General features: G+C 36.4%; 1 protein-coding gene across 2 annotated transcripts in view; it reads left to right on the forward strand.

Annotated features, from left to right (window-relative positions):
* PKN2 (protein kinase N2) overlaps positions 1 to 17,840 on the forward strand; it is a 54,737-nt gene that overhangs the window by 23,318 nt on the left and 13,579 nt on the right. For both annotated transcript variants that reach the window (XM_074546071.1, XM_074546072.1), the window contains exons 2-6: positions 500 to 800; positions 8,594 to 8,745; positions 12,911 to 13,028; positions 14,617 to 14,762; positions 14,856 to 15,069. In XM_074546071.1, the coding sequence (XP_074402172.1) occupies positions 500 to 800; positions 8,594 to 8,745; positions 12,911 to 13,028; positions 14,617 to 14,762; positions 14,856 to 15,069 (931 nt within the window). The remainder of the gene's footprint in view (positions 1 to 499; positions 801 to 8,593; positions 8,746 to 12,910; positions 13,029 to 14,616; positions 14,763 to 14,855; positions 15,070 to 17,840) is intronic.

The following is a 17,840-nucleotide window of genomic DNA, read 5'->3' on the forward strand; positions in this document are numbered from 1 at the left end:
TCCTTATAGATATGGCAGTATTTCTTTAAACAACTGCAAGTATCACTACTTTTTTAACAATCTTTAAAATGAACCTATTATAAAGAATGAATAAAATTTCCCCATAGATTATAATTATTAGAAGTTAGTCTTCTTTCCTCTATCCATCTTGTCTATTAAAACACAAATTAAATCTATAAAATCATAAACATGACTCATTAGCTCTGAGGCATATAACTGCTAGGCAAGCAGCCATGACAAATACAAAAGTATTTAAATCTCTTGCTGTTAAAAATAGGCATAGTAAAGACGTCACTCAATTTAAAATACATCTGTTGTAAAATGTAGCTCCAGTTAACATCATATCTTGTGCTATTGTTGCTTTAGGTCAATGTGAGTGTAAGCTGAGGTTAGGGAATGGCCTTACAGGGTTAACTACAGACCTGAGTGCTGGGCACTGTAAGTGTGTGTTGTCAGAAACTGTGTTGCCTGGTGATTATATTACTGTTTTTCTTCCTAGGGGGATGCCAAAGGCCTTGTAACCTCTGAGAATGTGAGCACTGGCCAGAAGTTGGACTTCTCAGATACAATGGTACAGCAGAAGCTGGATGAAATAAAGGACCAAATCAAGCGAGAAATAAGAAAGGAACTTAAAATCAAGGAGGGAGCAGAGAACCTCAGGAAGGTCACAACGGATAAAAAGAACTTGGCATATGTGGACAACATTTTGAAAAAATCGAATAAGAAGTTAGAAGACTTGCATCATAAGTTACAGGAGCTAAATGCACACATTGTTGTAACAGATCTCGAAGATGTTGCAGGTACCACGCATTACCGTGAAATCACTTTTTCTTTATAGCTGAGATAAGCTCTCCCCATTTCACTTGAAAAATTTGCTTTGTGAACGAGAAAAACTATAGCTAGTGAGCTTGTTACTTATGTATGTCTCTTTGTTTTGACTCACAAGTCAGTATCCAGTACCTTTGAGTTTAAAATTCCTTCCCAGGGAACAGTGTCTTTTATGGATTATGAGTTCTTCACTTTCAGTTCTTAGCATACTAAAATATTTTCTCAGTCACTGTAATGTTTCCTAGTAACTTTTCTCTGTGTGAAAGCAAATTTCATGAGCTCTTCCAGTGACTTTCTCTGAATTACACTGTAGACATCAGAATTGATGCACCACTTTATTCAATGCAGGAAAAATTACAACATTCATACTTAAAAACTTTTGTTAGGTTTTGGTTTTTTAAACTTAACTTAGAAAATGTTTTTCAGTTGTGCTGTTGTTTAACTTAACAAACATTTCTTACAGTGACAATTCTTAGAATTTATTTATTCTCCAGTCTTTTCCACAGCAAAGCTACTATATTAAAGACAGTTTGAAATTGTTTTCACAGAATGGTTGTAGTTGATGGTTTTAATTAGTATTTTCTGTGGCATGGCAGCGAGTCAATACTAATTTTGAATGTATTTTTTAAAAATACCAGGATTGGTATTTTAAGATGGAATGTTGTGAAAGTAAACAGTCCTCTTTGAGCTTTGTGGAATGGCCTGGGAGATACTGCCAGCATGGTGATTTCACATTGCACAGACTCTTCTTGGCAAAATGTTAATAGTGTGCTCAAGCCATTGAAGATTCATGTGAAGTGAATGCCAAGCCTGAGGAAGCTTGGGCAGTGGAATAAAGGTCTGCAGCATCCTTGTGATGCAAGGTTGGTCACAGTGAGAATTTAGGAAACAGTGGTAGGTGATGTCTGCAGTTCATAGTCTGGCCCAGTGACACACTGCAGAGGTGTTCAGGTGGCCATGGTGGCCCGTGCTGGATTCTTTTTGGCATTTCATCTGTGTGAGGATACAAGAGGTGGAGCAGGGACACAGCTGGAGCCAGTGAGGCTAAGTGGTTGCTGCAGCATGAAATGGAAATGAATGCAATCATGTATGCTTCCAGATAGCCACTGGGCTTTTGGTAGGCATGAAGCATTCTGTTCCATGTCAGATCAAGTTTATGAAAATCTGCTTCAGTGTTGACAGGACTGTGGCTTTTAAAGGAACAGGAAGAGTGGAACAGAAAGAGAATTGTATACAAACTGTGTATAGACCAAATATTAAAAATCTGTGCAGATACAATTTGCAAAATTCATCTAGCAGTAGAACTTGAAAAGTTGATGAGCACAGAAATGCTCTTGTTGGAATGCTTCCTTCCAGTGTAGCATTTTTAAAAGCCTTATCATAATGAGTTAATGAGTAATATTGTCATTGTGCATGTCTTGGGAAATGCAGGAGGGATTCAAAGGACAAAAGATCATGTGCTTGATCTTCTGTGCTTCTACGTGCTTTTGATGTGTGCTAAACTTCTTAGGACTGTTTTTAAATTCCATTCTGTTCTAGGTGTTAGTGGTAGATAGATTGTACAGTCTTAATCATGGAAAGATGCAAGAAAAAACTTGAAAATTTGGTTGAGATCTTTATATTCTCTGTAAAGTATTGCATCAGGTATTCCCATGCAAGGCCCATTTAAATAGACTATTTTGCATAATCTTCATGAGGGGGGAAAAAAATAATCTTTAATTCTGTTAATACCTCTTTTTAGATAAAGATTTGGAAGCACCCACCTTCTGAAGTTGAAGTGCTTGAGTTTTTTGTAATGTTTGCCTTGTATTTTAAGTGCTTGTCTCCTTCCTCATTCATGGTCAGTAGTACATGGAGGGGGAGCACTATCAGTAAATGTTGTCTGTCTTGAGACAAACGGATGCAAGTCATTTTGGTGATACTTTGATTTTTAATACTGAAGCCTTAGGCTTGACTTAAGGTATTGGTGAGCTGGACCTTCACAAAATAAAGTTGGTAACATAAAAGTTATGGCATGCCAACTGTGTGTGCATGTGGATATATGTGTACACACACACACACATGGTATTGAGGAAGTACAGAGATACATAACCCTAAAGGTGACTGCATCTGACATAAGATACCTCAGTGGACAGGTCACAGATACCTCACTTGGGCAATTCTTGCTTTTGCTAAAATAGGCAGTGAATTTAATAACCATTGACTGGTCAATATGGGAGCTCCCCAAAAAGTGCACTGAATAAAGAGGTTATCTTTATTCAGTGTTACTGCTTTTCACTTTAGCTTGTGTTTGACCTTCTTCTGGTCACTTAGTAACAAGTTATATAAAAGAGGTGGAAATATATGGGAAATTTTTAGACTGTGCAGATCATGAATGCTGAAAATAAGGTAAAGAAGGTTCAAGAGCTGTATGAGTCAAGGTCTGTCTTCTCTTTGTGTACTTTAATACATTTCAGTATTAAAGCCCTGTGTTTTTCCCTGTGTGACAGAATATTCTGGGTAGATTTTTTCAGGTTCTAAAGTCAGGATTGAGATTCACTGAACTGATCTCTTTGACTTGTCAGGCCTGAACTGTAAAGATTTTTTTGACTTTTTTGTTGACTGGTTGAAAGACCATTTTGGTAACTTAGAACAGTCATTTAATCTTCTTGTGTTCCTGTATCTGAAAAGTGGGTGTGAACATATATTTGTGAAGTGCTCCCAATATAGAGCTGAGAAATGCTACACAGGCTGTTGTGGTTCTTTCTGTTGCTTATGGTATCAAGCAGTAACTTGTATTACTTTTTAAGAAGCCACTAATTTTTAGTGTAACTGCTTTGTAATCAGCACAGTGCAATCAATACATGTTGAAATCATTAAATATAGTGTTAACAAATCTACTGTAGAAAAATCTGTTTTAATAACATTCCATTCCAAGCAACTTTAGATGTTTTTGTGGTAGTTTGCCTAGAGCTGAAAGATCACAATTATTTGAAGAATTGGTAGTAAACTTTAACCAGAAAGTGCAGTTTGCCAAACAGCTTTATTAGAGCATGTGAGGGTAGATTTGACAGTGCATATGTGATTCAGAAACAACTTTTAGCACAACATAGGTGTACTTTACCTTATAGGGATTGCTGATGAATCTAAGTTTGTTTTAGAAGTGGGACTTTGTACCCAAGTCTGCCCTTGTTGTGCAGTGTATTAGTCATGCAAGGATGTGGAATTCTAAAATTTGTAGGTCAACACTTAAAAGTGAAGCAGAATCCAGCAACATAAAAAGAGTAGGACAAGCATAGCAACCATTATTGCTGGAAGTCTGAGAGATGTAATGTGTCCCATGGGGATGATTACTTCTGTTTCAGAGATGAGGAAATGTTGTGTCTAGAAAACATACTTCTATACAACAGCAAAGACTGAATTGGTGGATTTGTGTTTGTGTCAAAAGCAGCAGTACAGATTGTGCTCTCTAATATGACTCAGTGTAAGACTGAAATAGCTTACCTACAGCAAGTTACTGATTTAATCAGACATGTAGCTAATACATAGAGAACCTATAAATTGGCAAATTGGTCTGTTTTATAGAGCTGAATTTAAGGGGGATAGAGAAGTGTAGTGATAGGAAAACCTTTGAGTGAATTGATAAAACTGGATAAAATATGGACAAAACTAACTCAAAGACAAGTTAATGCCCTTTCTTCCATCCTCCTAACTGACATGGAAGCTATCCACTTTACATCAAACTTGGCTGTAGGCATTGCAAAGAAAATAAATTATTTTTTAAAATAATATGATTAGCTGGCTGTTTGGGGGATTTCTTTGTCCTTACAAATGACTAGGTTAATCTGTTGGACACCAAAGTATCCACATAAGACCAATTACTGGAAACTGGTGGAGGTAGCAACCAAACTGATAATAGGTAGTGACTTTTTAGATAGCAGACTCCACCTACAAACTCATATCCATTGGAATTTCAGATAACTTTGGGAGCCTTAATAGAATAATATTATCTATGCAATTTGAAAGAATCTCATGTCACTTTATTAGTAGTTAAAATTAGCTGCTACCTAGTGGAAATTCAGCTGAACTTCAGAAGTTTCCAGGAGGTCAGCACTGGATGTTTTCTGAGTGCAGAATGTCCCCTGCTGCCTGGGGCCTACTGATGATTTAGTTCCAGTGCTGATCCAACCTTCTGACTGCCTGAGAAAAGCCTGGCAATGCATCTTCCTTCCTCCCTTCAGCAATGCCCAAATGCATTGCAGGTATTTCTGTGGGGTATGGCACTGAGGAGGCTAACTGCAATTAAATATCCTCAAATAAGATTAAAATTAACTATTTACCAAAGGTACTTGCTGCTAATTGAGTACTTAAGCAGCAAGCTGCAGTACCATCTGGGAACCCAAATTCAGAAAGTTATGTGGGATCCTCGATTTCACACTGAGCTTACTGAAGAAATACTATATGTAGCATCTGGGGAGGAGATCCCAAAAGAATGAGCAGCAGTCTCAGAAGAGTTGAGTTATGTAACTGCTCTTTATAAATATAACTTAGATAGCAGTGATGGGTAAAAGGCAATTTAGAAGCAAGAAGTTTTTGCTGGTGAGCACTGTACAAACTCAAACTGAAAAGGTTTTCAGAAGAGCAAAGAGCACTGTTCATATGAGCATTCCAGACTGAAAACTGCAATTGTCCTCATGTAATCCAAATACTAAATTAAAAATCATCCCTATTAACTTATTTTAAGTCTGGTGAGTATATTTTTATGAAAACAGGGTATTTTAGATGCTAGGGAAGCAGCACTGTAGCTCTTCCAGCAGCCTGCCTGTGTGCTAACAAGTTGCACAAAACTCACTGGTGTTAAGCAACAACATTCATAGTTGTTGAGCATAATAAGATGCCTATTTGCTTGAGGTTGAGTTCACTTGAAATGCATCTGTTGCTTCACTCTATACTCACTGTCAAGAACAATATTTGGGTCTGGAGCCCGAACCGTACCCCAGCAAAGCCCTTGCTGTCCTATGCAAAGCTGTACTTGAATGTATCCAAAATGGCAAGTCTTGTACTGCCCTTATTAATCAACAAATGGGGCAACCTGGAAAATCTCTTCTGTTCCCCAGTCCCTACTTTGAGTGAAATATCAATTTGGTATTAGTACTTAACTCTTGTATAACTTTAGGAGTATACATAAATTCCATTGATTGCAATTACCTGGATGAATTTATTACTTATTTGTACTATGAAGATAACTAAATGCTTTCAGAGGAGATATGACTCCCTCTGTAAAGTGCTTTACATAAATAAATCTGAGATAACTAGCCATGCAAAGTCATTACAACCTTCCAGAACAAAGAGAAAAGGAAACAGCTAATACAGATGTAGCTTGTAGTGTTGCTGCTGAGACTGTCAATGCTTTCTGCAATAGAACCAGTTTGTCTGGCTGATTTAAAAATTAATCTGAATTCTATAAGAAGCTGCCTCGAGCTGCTTACTGAGTAGTAATGGGGAGCTTGGTTGGGGGATGGTAGAAGGAGTTCCTTGGAAAGCATCTCTGAAAAACTATTATTTGTTTTGTTTTTTTTTAACGTAATATATTAAGAAGCATGTTGTTCCAAATTTGGGAGTTTAGTGAGCAGCCATGATGCCTAAAGGCAAAAAATTACTTCTTCCTAGCAATTAGTCCCTATTGCACAAAAGTTTCCCTTGCTATTAGTTACTAACAAAGCACATAGTACCACAATTTTAACTAAGTAGTAGAGGGTAGGTTACACCCACAAGTAGAGACCAGCTCTTGCGATGACCCAGAAGTGGTGTGGTTACACCTTCGCAGCAGAGACATGCAAAGGCAGATAATGACAGCTGCCTGGGCAGCCTGAAACATGGTATCTCTAATTAGTCCTTAACTTGCAACTTGGGTGTTGTTTTAATGCAAAGAAAGGCTGCTTGTGTACCTCCTTAAAAGCTGTGAAAACAGACTTCAGGAGCCCCACAGCCTTCACATGGATCATCAGAGGGCTGGGATCTTTAAGTGGGAGAGGCTTGCATCACATATCTAAAGTTGGTAAATATTCATTTATATGATGAATCTACTTTGCAAGGAGACCTGACACTGTGACTTTCAAGTTCATGTTTGTTCTCATTTTGAGTAGATTATTAGATGAGGATTAGTTGAAACTGAAGACATAAGTGATAGGAAAGCATTTTTTTAATCTTTATTTTATTAATAACAGATTTTAGGTAAAGCTGTTCAAGTGCTCTTCAACAGAGGAACCAAGCCAAAACACTGAGGAGAGGATCAATGACAAAACAGCTGAGGAGTAATGCAGATTTTTTTTTTTAACATCTGGTATTTTCTGTGCTACCTTTAAGTAGTGAGGATGCAGTAAGAGATTTGTAAGTGGCTTGAAGTGAAGAGTGAATTAGCAGCAGAGGAAATTAAAACTCCTTACTTGAAATCTGTATGTAGCCTCAGCAAAGATTGCCATTTAGGAGGAAATTACCCAGCAAACTTGGAAACAAAATGTGTTAAATCTCCAGAAGTAGTTATCAGAAACTTTTACAGCAAAAGTATGAAATGGCAGATAAAATATCTCCCCTTGATAGCTCATAAGTAAAAATTTGTAAGTTACTAGTGCACTGCCTCTGTTTTCTGGTAATTGAGGATTTCAGCATTCCTCATCCTAGTTTTAATGCAAGGAAGATTATTACAACTGGAAAAAAGATTCTGGGGTTCATATTCAGTAAATACTGTTTTCGAGGAAACCAGAACCGTTTGTCCATAGAGAAGGTATTCTCTTGGTTGTTGGGGTAGAAGAATTTTTTTTTTTTTTTAATTATTATGGTGGAAATGATTTGTCCTCTTTTACCAAAAGGTTGGAAGTCATTGGGACTGCTCTGGAGGATAGTTAGCTATAAGGACAGATGTGTTGGAAATAGTCCAGTCGCCACTTATTTTCAGTTTACTAGCAGTTCATGTTGCAGAACCTGAAATATGAAGTTATACAATAGACTAGTTAGGAAAAGTTAAGGAGCTTGACTTTATAATTAAATTGATAAAACTAACTTGCATTCCATGAAATAAATCCAACAAGAGGGAGATCCAAACACAGTAATACTGTCAAGTGAAAAAGCTTTCTCCTTCCCATAGATCAGTGAGTTGTTCAGTAACTTATCTGACTATGTATCCAGTTATCCCAGATTTCTGTTATGACTGCAGAGCAGAATACATTCAGCTTTAGAATAAGAAAAAGGCTTATTTTTATCTGTTCTTAATTTTGACATGAACAGTGTCTGCAGTATTCACACTAAAACGGATGAGGATCTACTCAAGAGCTGTATTCAGACAGTGCTCATTAGTATCTATTACTATTATGCAAGTTTGTTGTTAAAACACTTTGATTTCAAATCAGGAGTATAAGAGAGCTTAATGGAAAACTGCATTTTTTAATTGACTGAAGACATTTGAGAAGAATTAAATCTCCTTTGAAATAAAAATAGGCTTAGCTGCAGACCTGCCTGTTTGCCCAGTGCCGGAAGTGATTCATGTGAATTAGGGCATGTGTAGGAGTCACAGGGCTCTCGGGAGGCTTTTCATGGTAAGGCGCATTTGCAGTCCTGTTGCAAAGTAGCTCTGGACAGGAGGGTCGCTTAATTCTCAAGTAGGATGTTCCAGTTCTGTTCAGTCTGTAACTTCATAGAATAGAGTGTAAGGTGGGTTTTGGGGGAGTGGTTTGGGTGTTTTCTTCCTGGTTTTTTTTCTGCATGCTTATACCTTTTCTTTAATTCACAGATTGTCCTAGCACTCCTGATACTCCAAATAGTGATCCTCGGTTTTCTACGAACAACAGATTGATGGCCTTAAAGAAGCAGTTGGATATAGAACTGAAGGTAAAACAGGGAGCAGAAAATATGATACAGATGTACTCAAATGGCTCTTCAAAGGTAAGGCTTTGGAATGCTTAAAGATCATTAAATGAATGAGTTTTCACATTGCTGTAATGTGACTGTACAATGTATAAACAGTATGCAGCTTCAGTATTTTTAGTTCGGGCTATATTTTTGTTAAACAGTTCCATCAAATCTGCTACAATTTATTATACCATTTTTTGTTGTGGTTTGATACCCACTGAAGTGATTGTGTTATCAGTTTGTGCAGATGCAGTTCAACCTAAATAATAAATCCGGCTTACTAAATTTAGTACATCTAGTAATCTTTGACCACGTGGGATTCACTTAGCAGCAAAGCTTGGTAGGACTGACTGGTGTCTGGTGTTTTGCCTAGCTCCACAGAAAAAAAAAATCCATTAGTTTAACATTGTAACATGCATGATAATTGCAACAAAGGCAGTATTGCCAAGTATATTCTGAACTCGTCATCTAGTTGTAGTTAGCAGCAAAAAGATCTGTGCCCAATGCTTCAATAGAATGTGTGTAGTATTCTGATAGAGATGTCATAACTTGCACTGATACACATAAAATACACATTGAAATAAATTCTTTTTAGGGAAGTGTGGTAATCTAGAGGTAGCAACTGATAGAATAAAGTGAAATTAAAAATAAAGCCACACTTACTATTATATCTGAATTTTAAGTACTTGCACTCACTCTCTCTTGATAGCACCAGAATTTTTCCAAGGAGGTGAAAGGCAGTTATAATTCTCAAATGAGAAAAAAGGGAGGGAGGGATCCTCTACTTACATTCCCCTTCGCCTTTCATTCATTACTCATTAACTGTTCTTTACCTTTATTAAATCATTAAGGAGATTAATTTCAAGACTAAGGGGAAACACAAGAGTAGATCTAACAAATAATGTGTAGTAGCTTGGTTAGATGTTTTTGTGTCCAGACAGTAGTAAGAAGAATCAAAATGTTTTAAGATCTTAGCTGAGCCAGCACCTATCTGGGTCAGTCAACTTACTAAAAGGAAGTGGTTTGCTAGAAGAGAAGGAATCTGGAAATTACATTGCTACCCCTTAGAACTGATTTTAACTAGAAATTGTTGGAAAGGAACTTCATGTTTTTGACTGAATTTGGGCTAGGTGTTGGTGGAGAGGCAGATCACTTTGTATGTCTCTACTGTATGACTTCCTTATACCTTGAACAAATAGCAGGGAGCGCTGCTTTCTCACAGAAAATGAGTTTAGACTCGATGGACCAGAGGTGCCATCAAGTTCCTTCTGTCGCAGGCAGCCTTTTCTGAAAGTGACCTGTAACATACTAGCTGGGGGCAAATAGAAGAAATAGCTGGAGTGCACATTATGACTAAGGTCCTGGGAATGCTGTCCATCCACCACAGTCCCTCAGCTCCTAGAAACCCTTGGAGTCTACATTCTCTGGGGCCATGTACTTAACATCAGGTACACTTAGAACTCATAATTAGCTAACCCAAATGGATCAAAAGACATACACGAATTAGGTTTCTAATAAACCCTTGGTAAGTAACCTTATAACAGGCTGAAAAACTTAACTAAACACTCAGGCTGTAATATTAGACATTGTTAGCAGGCTTTGATCAGACTAAGTAGAGAAGATAAATTCTGGTTTGCTTTAGATTGAGGTATGTAATTAAAATCTCTGATTGAATCTTGTATTTGTGATTGGTAAATGCTTAAATGAGCCTACCACATTGGGAGTATATAGTAACTGGGCTGGAGAGAGCAAGCTGCAAAGCACAAAAGCATTGCCAGCCACTTCAGCAAACAGGATGGAAATGGTGGGTATTCATTCTTTTTTTTTTTTTTTTTTCTGCTCAGTAGTGAGTTATTTGGCATGTTTGAACTGTAGCCTTGAGCATGCTGACTATGTTTTAAAAAGCAGAGCTTAAAAGAATCCAACCATCTGGATGGGGTGGGCAAAAGGGGCAGAAAATCCCCAGTTTGAATCCAATCCCAGTAATCCAGTAGTTCTTTAAAAAGTAGTCATAGGCCATCTTTAAACATATTAAACTCATTTGTGACCTTTCTGCAAGTGTACTATATGATCTAATTTCAAATCTGTTGTATTATTTTGAGACCTAAATTTAATGGAGGGAAGTTATAATCTGTTTTCTAAAAATGAAAAAGCAGTCTGTTAATAAACCCATCATCTCATGGGAAGCTTTTCCCTTTGTACTTTACTTGCTTCAGTAACATTCAGCTCAACCTATTTGGACTTGAACATTTCTGAGATAACGATCATCTTTCCTTGCATGTGCGTAGGTTCTCTGAGATCCCATGACAGCTCTGCAGATCAGTTTTACAGGCACTGTCAGTTCTTCTGTACTCAGAAGATGCATTGAAATACTTTGTATTCAGCCTCCAACACTAAGAGAACTGCTGAGCATTACACATACATTTTGATTCGGAAGATGTGATCTTCTGTCTCTTTAAAACCTAAGGATATCTCTGTAAGGCTGGATTGCCTCTGCTCTACACACTGAAGGGCTAATGCTGCTCCTGAGCAAGCAAATCCATTCCAGTAAGAGACTATGAGGGATAATCAAGAGCAGCAAGATCAAAAATAAGATAAAAGGGAAGATACAGACAAAGAAACACTTCCAGCATATTTATACATCAGAATGATGCATGGATAAGGTTTAATACAGGATTTTAGAGTAACTTGTAATCTGTTCCTTAAACCCTGTACTCTGCTAGAGTCAGTGATTATTCCAAAATTTCACATCTGTATGCGAGAAAGTATTGATTTAGGAAAGTCTGTGTGATCATTAATTGGATAAGTAATATGGAATCTTAAAATATGAAATCCGTAGTATCTCCCTGTAATGTTGATTAATACTAAAACTTAAAATTGAGAGTTGTGAAACTATGGTATGCAGAGGGGGCACAATTTCTTTCCACAAAACCAAAGTATTTTTATGTGTAGATTTTGGTATATCTACCCTGCAGAACAAAGGGCAGCATTAAAATATCTGAGTGAGTAGTAAGTCAAGGGGAGAGGTCATAGAGGAGCTCCGTGAAGGTCAATTTCTCAGCATACAGATCTTTCTTACAGTGTGCTTCATGGCGCAAGTATTTCCAGCTCTGGGACCTGGCTGCGCTGCAGGTCTTTCTCTTGATTATGGCAAGGGAAGAATTTACTTTCTTTAACTTCATTATAAAATCAAAAATACAATTATAAACCATGTCCATGGGAAAGTAACTTATTAATGAGGTTATAGAGTGGCTACAAAATGAGCTAACCAAAATACCCTTTGGGTTGTAAGGCTGGTACACGTCTGCCCTGACTGCTGTTAATTACTGTGATTGATTGGTACTGCATGGACAGGACAAATACACTGCCTTAAATTTCCTTAAATTTTCTCATACCTTGTTTTTGTTGTTGTTCGTACTGCAAGTCAGATCACCTTTAAGCTGTCTGGTAATTGCCAGAACATAGAGACAGAGCCACATGGAGCCATGGAAATTTATGAAACTTCATCTTTAGGAATGTTCTCTTCTAAACAGCTTCCTGTGATACTGCTTTTGAAAATGAAGCTTGGTTATCTTAGTTTATTTAGATAAAAAAGTACTGTACTGTACTTAGATTGCTGATGAAATAGCTAATGAAGTGGGCCTTGTTTATTACATATTTATTAATGCAAAAAATTTTTAGCTTTCATTTGTTCAGAAAAATGTTCTGCAAGCTTAATGAGCTTTGTAAGCAACATCATATTTCTAATTTCAGTATTGAAAATCAACTCAGGTTAAGTAGTGCAATTACTTTTATATGGGTTTAGTCCAGCAAATTTGCCTATTACAAGAGTTTTTACCATACTCAAGGTAAATTGGAGACAATCTACATTGTTTTGGAGGTATTTTGCACTTAATATCTTCTTCTTTCTTTAGTATCAGATTACAAAATATTAATCTACATATGTAATGTTTCTAGATCATGCCTCCTCCACTGACCTTGAAACACAGTTTCCCTGAGTGTGGCTTACAGTCTTTAATCAACCAATGCCTCTGTCCTAACTTAATTTTCACTAATATCTTTATGTGGTTACTTTGCCTAATGCAAATGAAATGCATAGATTTAGTTCCTGTTCCGAAGTATGTGTGGTTTGAAACTTCCAGTGTGTCATGTTCCATGAAGATGTTTCTGATTTCAATTTGTCTCTTTGTTTCAACAGGATCGAAAACTTCTTGCCACAGCTCAGCAGATGCTTCAGGACAGCAAGACAAAAATAGAAGTTATAAGGATGCAGATTCTTCAGGCAGTCCAGACCAATGAATTGGCTTTTGATAATGGTGATGGTGTAGAAAGGAAATATGAATCCTTAATGTCAGAATGTCATACAGATATATACCCATATGCACACAGACTTGCCATAAATTTCTGTTAGGAACATTTGATACAGCTTGCATGAACCAAAAATAATCAGAGGCTAGGGAAAACTTTGTGTGTCTTCGGGTGCCAAAAACATCTGAAGGAATGTGAAGGAAAATCCCTTCATTGTAATGAAGAGAAACACCATCTCTCTTTATCATCCTTTCTATACATTGTGCTGTCCATTTTTGCTTTCTGGTCTGCCTTCTCACTTCATGCATGCTTTCTTTTGTCTTAATAATTAGTGATTTTTTAATAGCATATAATCTTTATATTGTGATGCTAAAAAAAATCTGATGCCAGTACAAAGCCTGCTTGTCATACATACTTTAATAGACTGACCTTATTATTTCTAGTGGTAGGACAGATGGAGGAGAATTTTTCCTGGTTTTATAAGTATTTAGGCTAGATTGAGTGCTAAACAATTACCTTTAAAGCAACCAAAAAAAAGTGTTATTTAAATGACCTGGCTTGAAATACTCATGCTGCATTTCAGAAGTATTTTTAAACTTTCATTTCATTGAAAATCTTCAAATAAGAAAAAAAAAATTACTCTTGAGCTCTAATAGCATGAGTGTACTAGAAACTTACAGGCATATGGGTATATCTCTAAGTCTTGAACTTTATTTGTGTGCATTTCTGAATATTGACATTGTGTGACAATGCTTGTAGTCAGGGCCTGTATATATCCTAGGTAATGAAAAATGTATGTTCATATTTTGTTTTGTGGTGTGTGAGGTGTTTGGTTTCTGTGTTTGTTTTTCCACACTACTTTTTAACACCCATTTTAGCACATGGATTATGTATATAATTTGTTTAAAAGGAAAAGAAATTAATGCTAGAAAGGGCTTTCAAATGCCTTTTTGTGTTCCTACTACTCTTAGTGCTTTAAGCAAAAAGGAATATATTCAGGAAGTGTTCTGGTTAGGATATCTAAGCACTCTGAGATGTTGGACATTAGAATGGTTGACCCAGGCCATTTGGCAAAGGCAGTGTATGGAATCTCTCACATTTCTCTGTGCTGGCAGAAGCCAGATTCCATGGGATTTCCAGTGAGCCAGGGAGATTATCAGAAACTGATCAGGGATCTACTTGGCTACAGAGCAGTATAAAAGATAAATGCTCATGGTGTAGTTCAGAAGTGTTGAAGTCGCAAAACTTCCTTGACAGTTGAATATTGGGGATATTTCAGTTTTGTCCCTTAACTCCCCTGAAGACATTTTCTTTTTTTAACATCTTCTAGCAATTATAGCTCTTCAGGAAGTAGGAGCTGTTTATTGAATAGAGGCCCTGATCAATTATTTCTTCATTCAAATGTAGATGCTTAAAATATCAGTTTTTACTTTTATTACATACTTCAAGTTTCTCTTTGGACTACCAAATATGCACCTCTCCTGTTTTTTTCCTTTTTCTTCTCCCCTCTGTTTATATGGAGGAGGGGTTGATACTAAAGAAATTAAACCTGGTTGTTATCTTCAATGAAGGTTGTTTGTTTATATCTCTTTGCAGCAAAACCTGTGATAAGCCCTCTTGAACTCCGAATGGAAGAATTACGGCATCATTTTACGATAGAGTACGCTGTAGCAGAAGGTGCAAAAAATGTGATGAAATTACTTGGATCTGGGAAAGTTACCGACAGAAAGGCACTTTCAGAAGTAATTTGTCATTACAATTTCTGATACTTTGTTTTAAAGATTCTTTAAGGGAAAAAAAATTGAACTATTTCAAATTCTTTTTGTTTTAAAAAGGCGCAAGCAAGATTTAATGAATCAAGCCAGAAGCTGGACCTCTTGAAGTATTCACTGGAACAGAGATTGAATGAACTTCCTAAAAACCATCCCAAAAGCAGTATTATTATAGGAGAGCTTTCATTAGTGTCTTCACCCACATTAAGTCCTCGTCAGAGTGTAATATCTACTCAAAACCAGTACAGTACACTGTCCAAACCAGCAGCTTTAACAGGTATGATTTAAAGAGCTTTTTTGGTTTTCTTTTTTTGATCTTAATTATTGACTTAAAATAAGCCTTTAATGCCAATTCTATTTCTTACTGGACATATGTAATTGTTGTTCTTTTCCTAGACAAAGGCATTTAGAATTTCCCAGTGTCTATACACTGCAAAAAATGCAGATAAGTTTCTTTGATTTATTTGTTTACCTTTTATAATGTTATTGAAAATGTGATGCTCTGGCATTAAATAGCTCCCTATGGAATGATATTTCTAGCATTTACCAAATGCCTTTAATCTTGAGATTATCATGTACTTATCATCAATGTGTATAAGTATCATTATACCCATTTTACAGATAGGGAAGCTAGGTTGCAGAAGGGTTCAGTGACTTGCCCTGATCATACAAGAAGTAGGTGACAGAGCTGGAGATAGGCACCCAGCTTTTCTCCCAGTTCCTATTTTACCCACTGGACCTCAATGGTTTTCTGGAAGGTGAAATTTATACTACCAAATCATGCATTATATTTGTAATCCAAAGAAGGAGGTCCTAACAAACATAGATGAAACCATGGGAGACTCTTATTTGTTGGTGCCAACTCTTTTCCTTGCAAATAAGATTGGAGTGATTTTTTTAAAGAGACTTGGCCTACTGTGAAGAACCACATTTATATATAAATGTGAATTAGGAACAATTTCATAGTTTGGGTTCACCTGGAATTGTCCTTCATTGAAAGTAAGGTTTCAACAGAGAACAATACTTTAACAAAAGTATTGAACATTTGCCGCACAGCATTCTTAAAGAAAAACATGCTTCTGACTACTTGGGGGTATGTTGCTGTTCTAAAGTTTTTTAGCCAGTGGTCTAGAATTCCTAGGACAGATAGGTTTGACTTCATGTTTTGTTTCCTAACACATTTGGCATATAACTATTAAGCCTATTATTAACAGAGTAAGTTTATAAGAAAAAAAAAAACAAACCTGGAATTAAAATGTTACTCAGGATATACATGTAGAAATGAGACAGAATTTAATTCTGAAGTACTGTGGGGTTATATTTTGAAACAAAAAGAGGAACTTTTCTGCTAAGCTATAATAATAATAATAATAATAATAATAATAAATGGAGCAAGTCTATTTCTCTTGCATTGTGAAGCAAGAGAAACTTGCTGAGAGTCTCTCAGCTGAGAGTCCTTGTAAAGTTGTGTGGTAATAAAAATTTTTTTCATCAAATGAAAACTCAAATGATCAGTGACTGTAGGCAGGAAGTATAATGCCTTGGGTTTAAAACAACTTGCTTTTTTTTTCTGTTTCCTGTAACACCTAATGAAGAGCCAGATACTTTACAGTGACTATAATTTCTCTTTAAACGTGATTTAGTGATACATATGAAATTTTTTTTAATAGAAATTGACAAAGCTACACGCTTGTGAAGTTCTTAATAGTTTCACTTTCATATTGCCTACACAAAGAGCTTTTGTATTGAGCAGGATTTAAATGAACAGTGTCTCTGTGTTTTGCCTCTAATGCTTTGTGAGAAATAGAGCAATGCTACTGTCATACATCTTTAAGTGCATCAACATGACTTTCTGATTTGCATCCATTCCTTATACAAGAGTATAGCTTTTCTGCTTATTAATATCTTTTTTTTTTCTAAACAGAGTTTGGGAATGGAGTATTCTTTTACCTTTTAACCTGTTTCGGAAGCCAATAGCATCTCTTTGTCTTCATAGCCTAATGCTTAGCTGTCACTTACGGCTGTTAGCTTCCTACAGGTTGGGATTTCTTCTTAGACTGGTTTCTTGCTGTCTGTTCTGTGGGCTATGATGTTGCCAGATCATTTTTAGGTTAAGTCTGACTTAAGTTTCTGTTACAAAAGAGTACTTTTTAAGTGTCATGGTTAAGTACATTTGCTGTCAAAAGAAGACTGCCTTTCAGAGCTGCATTTCTAACTGACACTATTATGAACTGGCTAATTTCACCACTTCTAGTAGTTGATTTTGTCAGTCAGTGCTGTCACAGTTTCATAGATGTTATCTTGTACAGGATGAAGCCTACCATTCTTGTAACCATCTGTGGTATTCAGATGTTTTTGTGCTGCTGGAGGAAACTCTTCAATTTGAACAGCAGCCTTATACCTCATTTGGTTAAAGATGCAAAAGATTTGGAAGAATAGCTTGTTGAAGAGTAGCTTCTTGTCTCAGCTTTTATAAATCCAAATTCAGTCAAGTTGGAACAATTGAATGATTTTTAATTACATACTGATACAAATTTGACTTTAGCAATGCACCAGGCAGATGTGATTTCTGGTGTGTGATTTCTTACACAAATCTGTAGTCTCAATAGTTCGTTAATTTTACCCAGTATTAAGTAGTTATATAAAATTCATTAAAAATTGTTATTGCTCCATCTGCAAGATTCATTGCTTTAATAAGAAACTTGAAATTTGTCAGTCTTAAAAAATGACGTTGTTTACAATTTGAACCCAGCTCAGTTAGGTTCCCAAGTGAAGAAAACAAAAAGACTTCTGGAACACAACAAAAACTTATTTTGTGTTATCTTGGTGAACTGTTGCTCTTTTCTAGAAGGCTGAGTCCCACATAGTTGACTTTTAATGCTTTTATTTTCAATATATATGTGTGTCCTGGATTTGTCTTTTGATTTCATCTGATCTTTCTGTTATGCCCTGTGGGAGTCAGAATGTGAGCTATTGCCATCAATCAGTCATTAGTCATTCACTTGGCTTACTTAAGAGCAGAAAACTTTCATCAATCATTGTCCATCT

This window comes from Zonotrichia albicollis, chromosome 8, assembly GCF_047830755.1.
Source record: "Zonotrichia albicollis isolate bZonAlb1 chromosome 8, bZonAlb1.hap1, whole genome shotgun sequence".
NCBI lineage: Eukaryota > Metazoa > Chordata > Aves > Passeriformes > Passerellidae > Zonotrichia > Zonotrichia albicollis.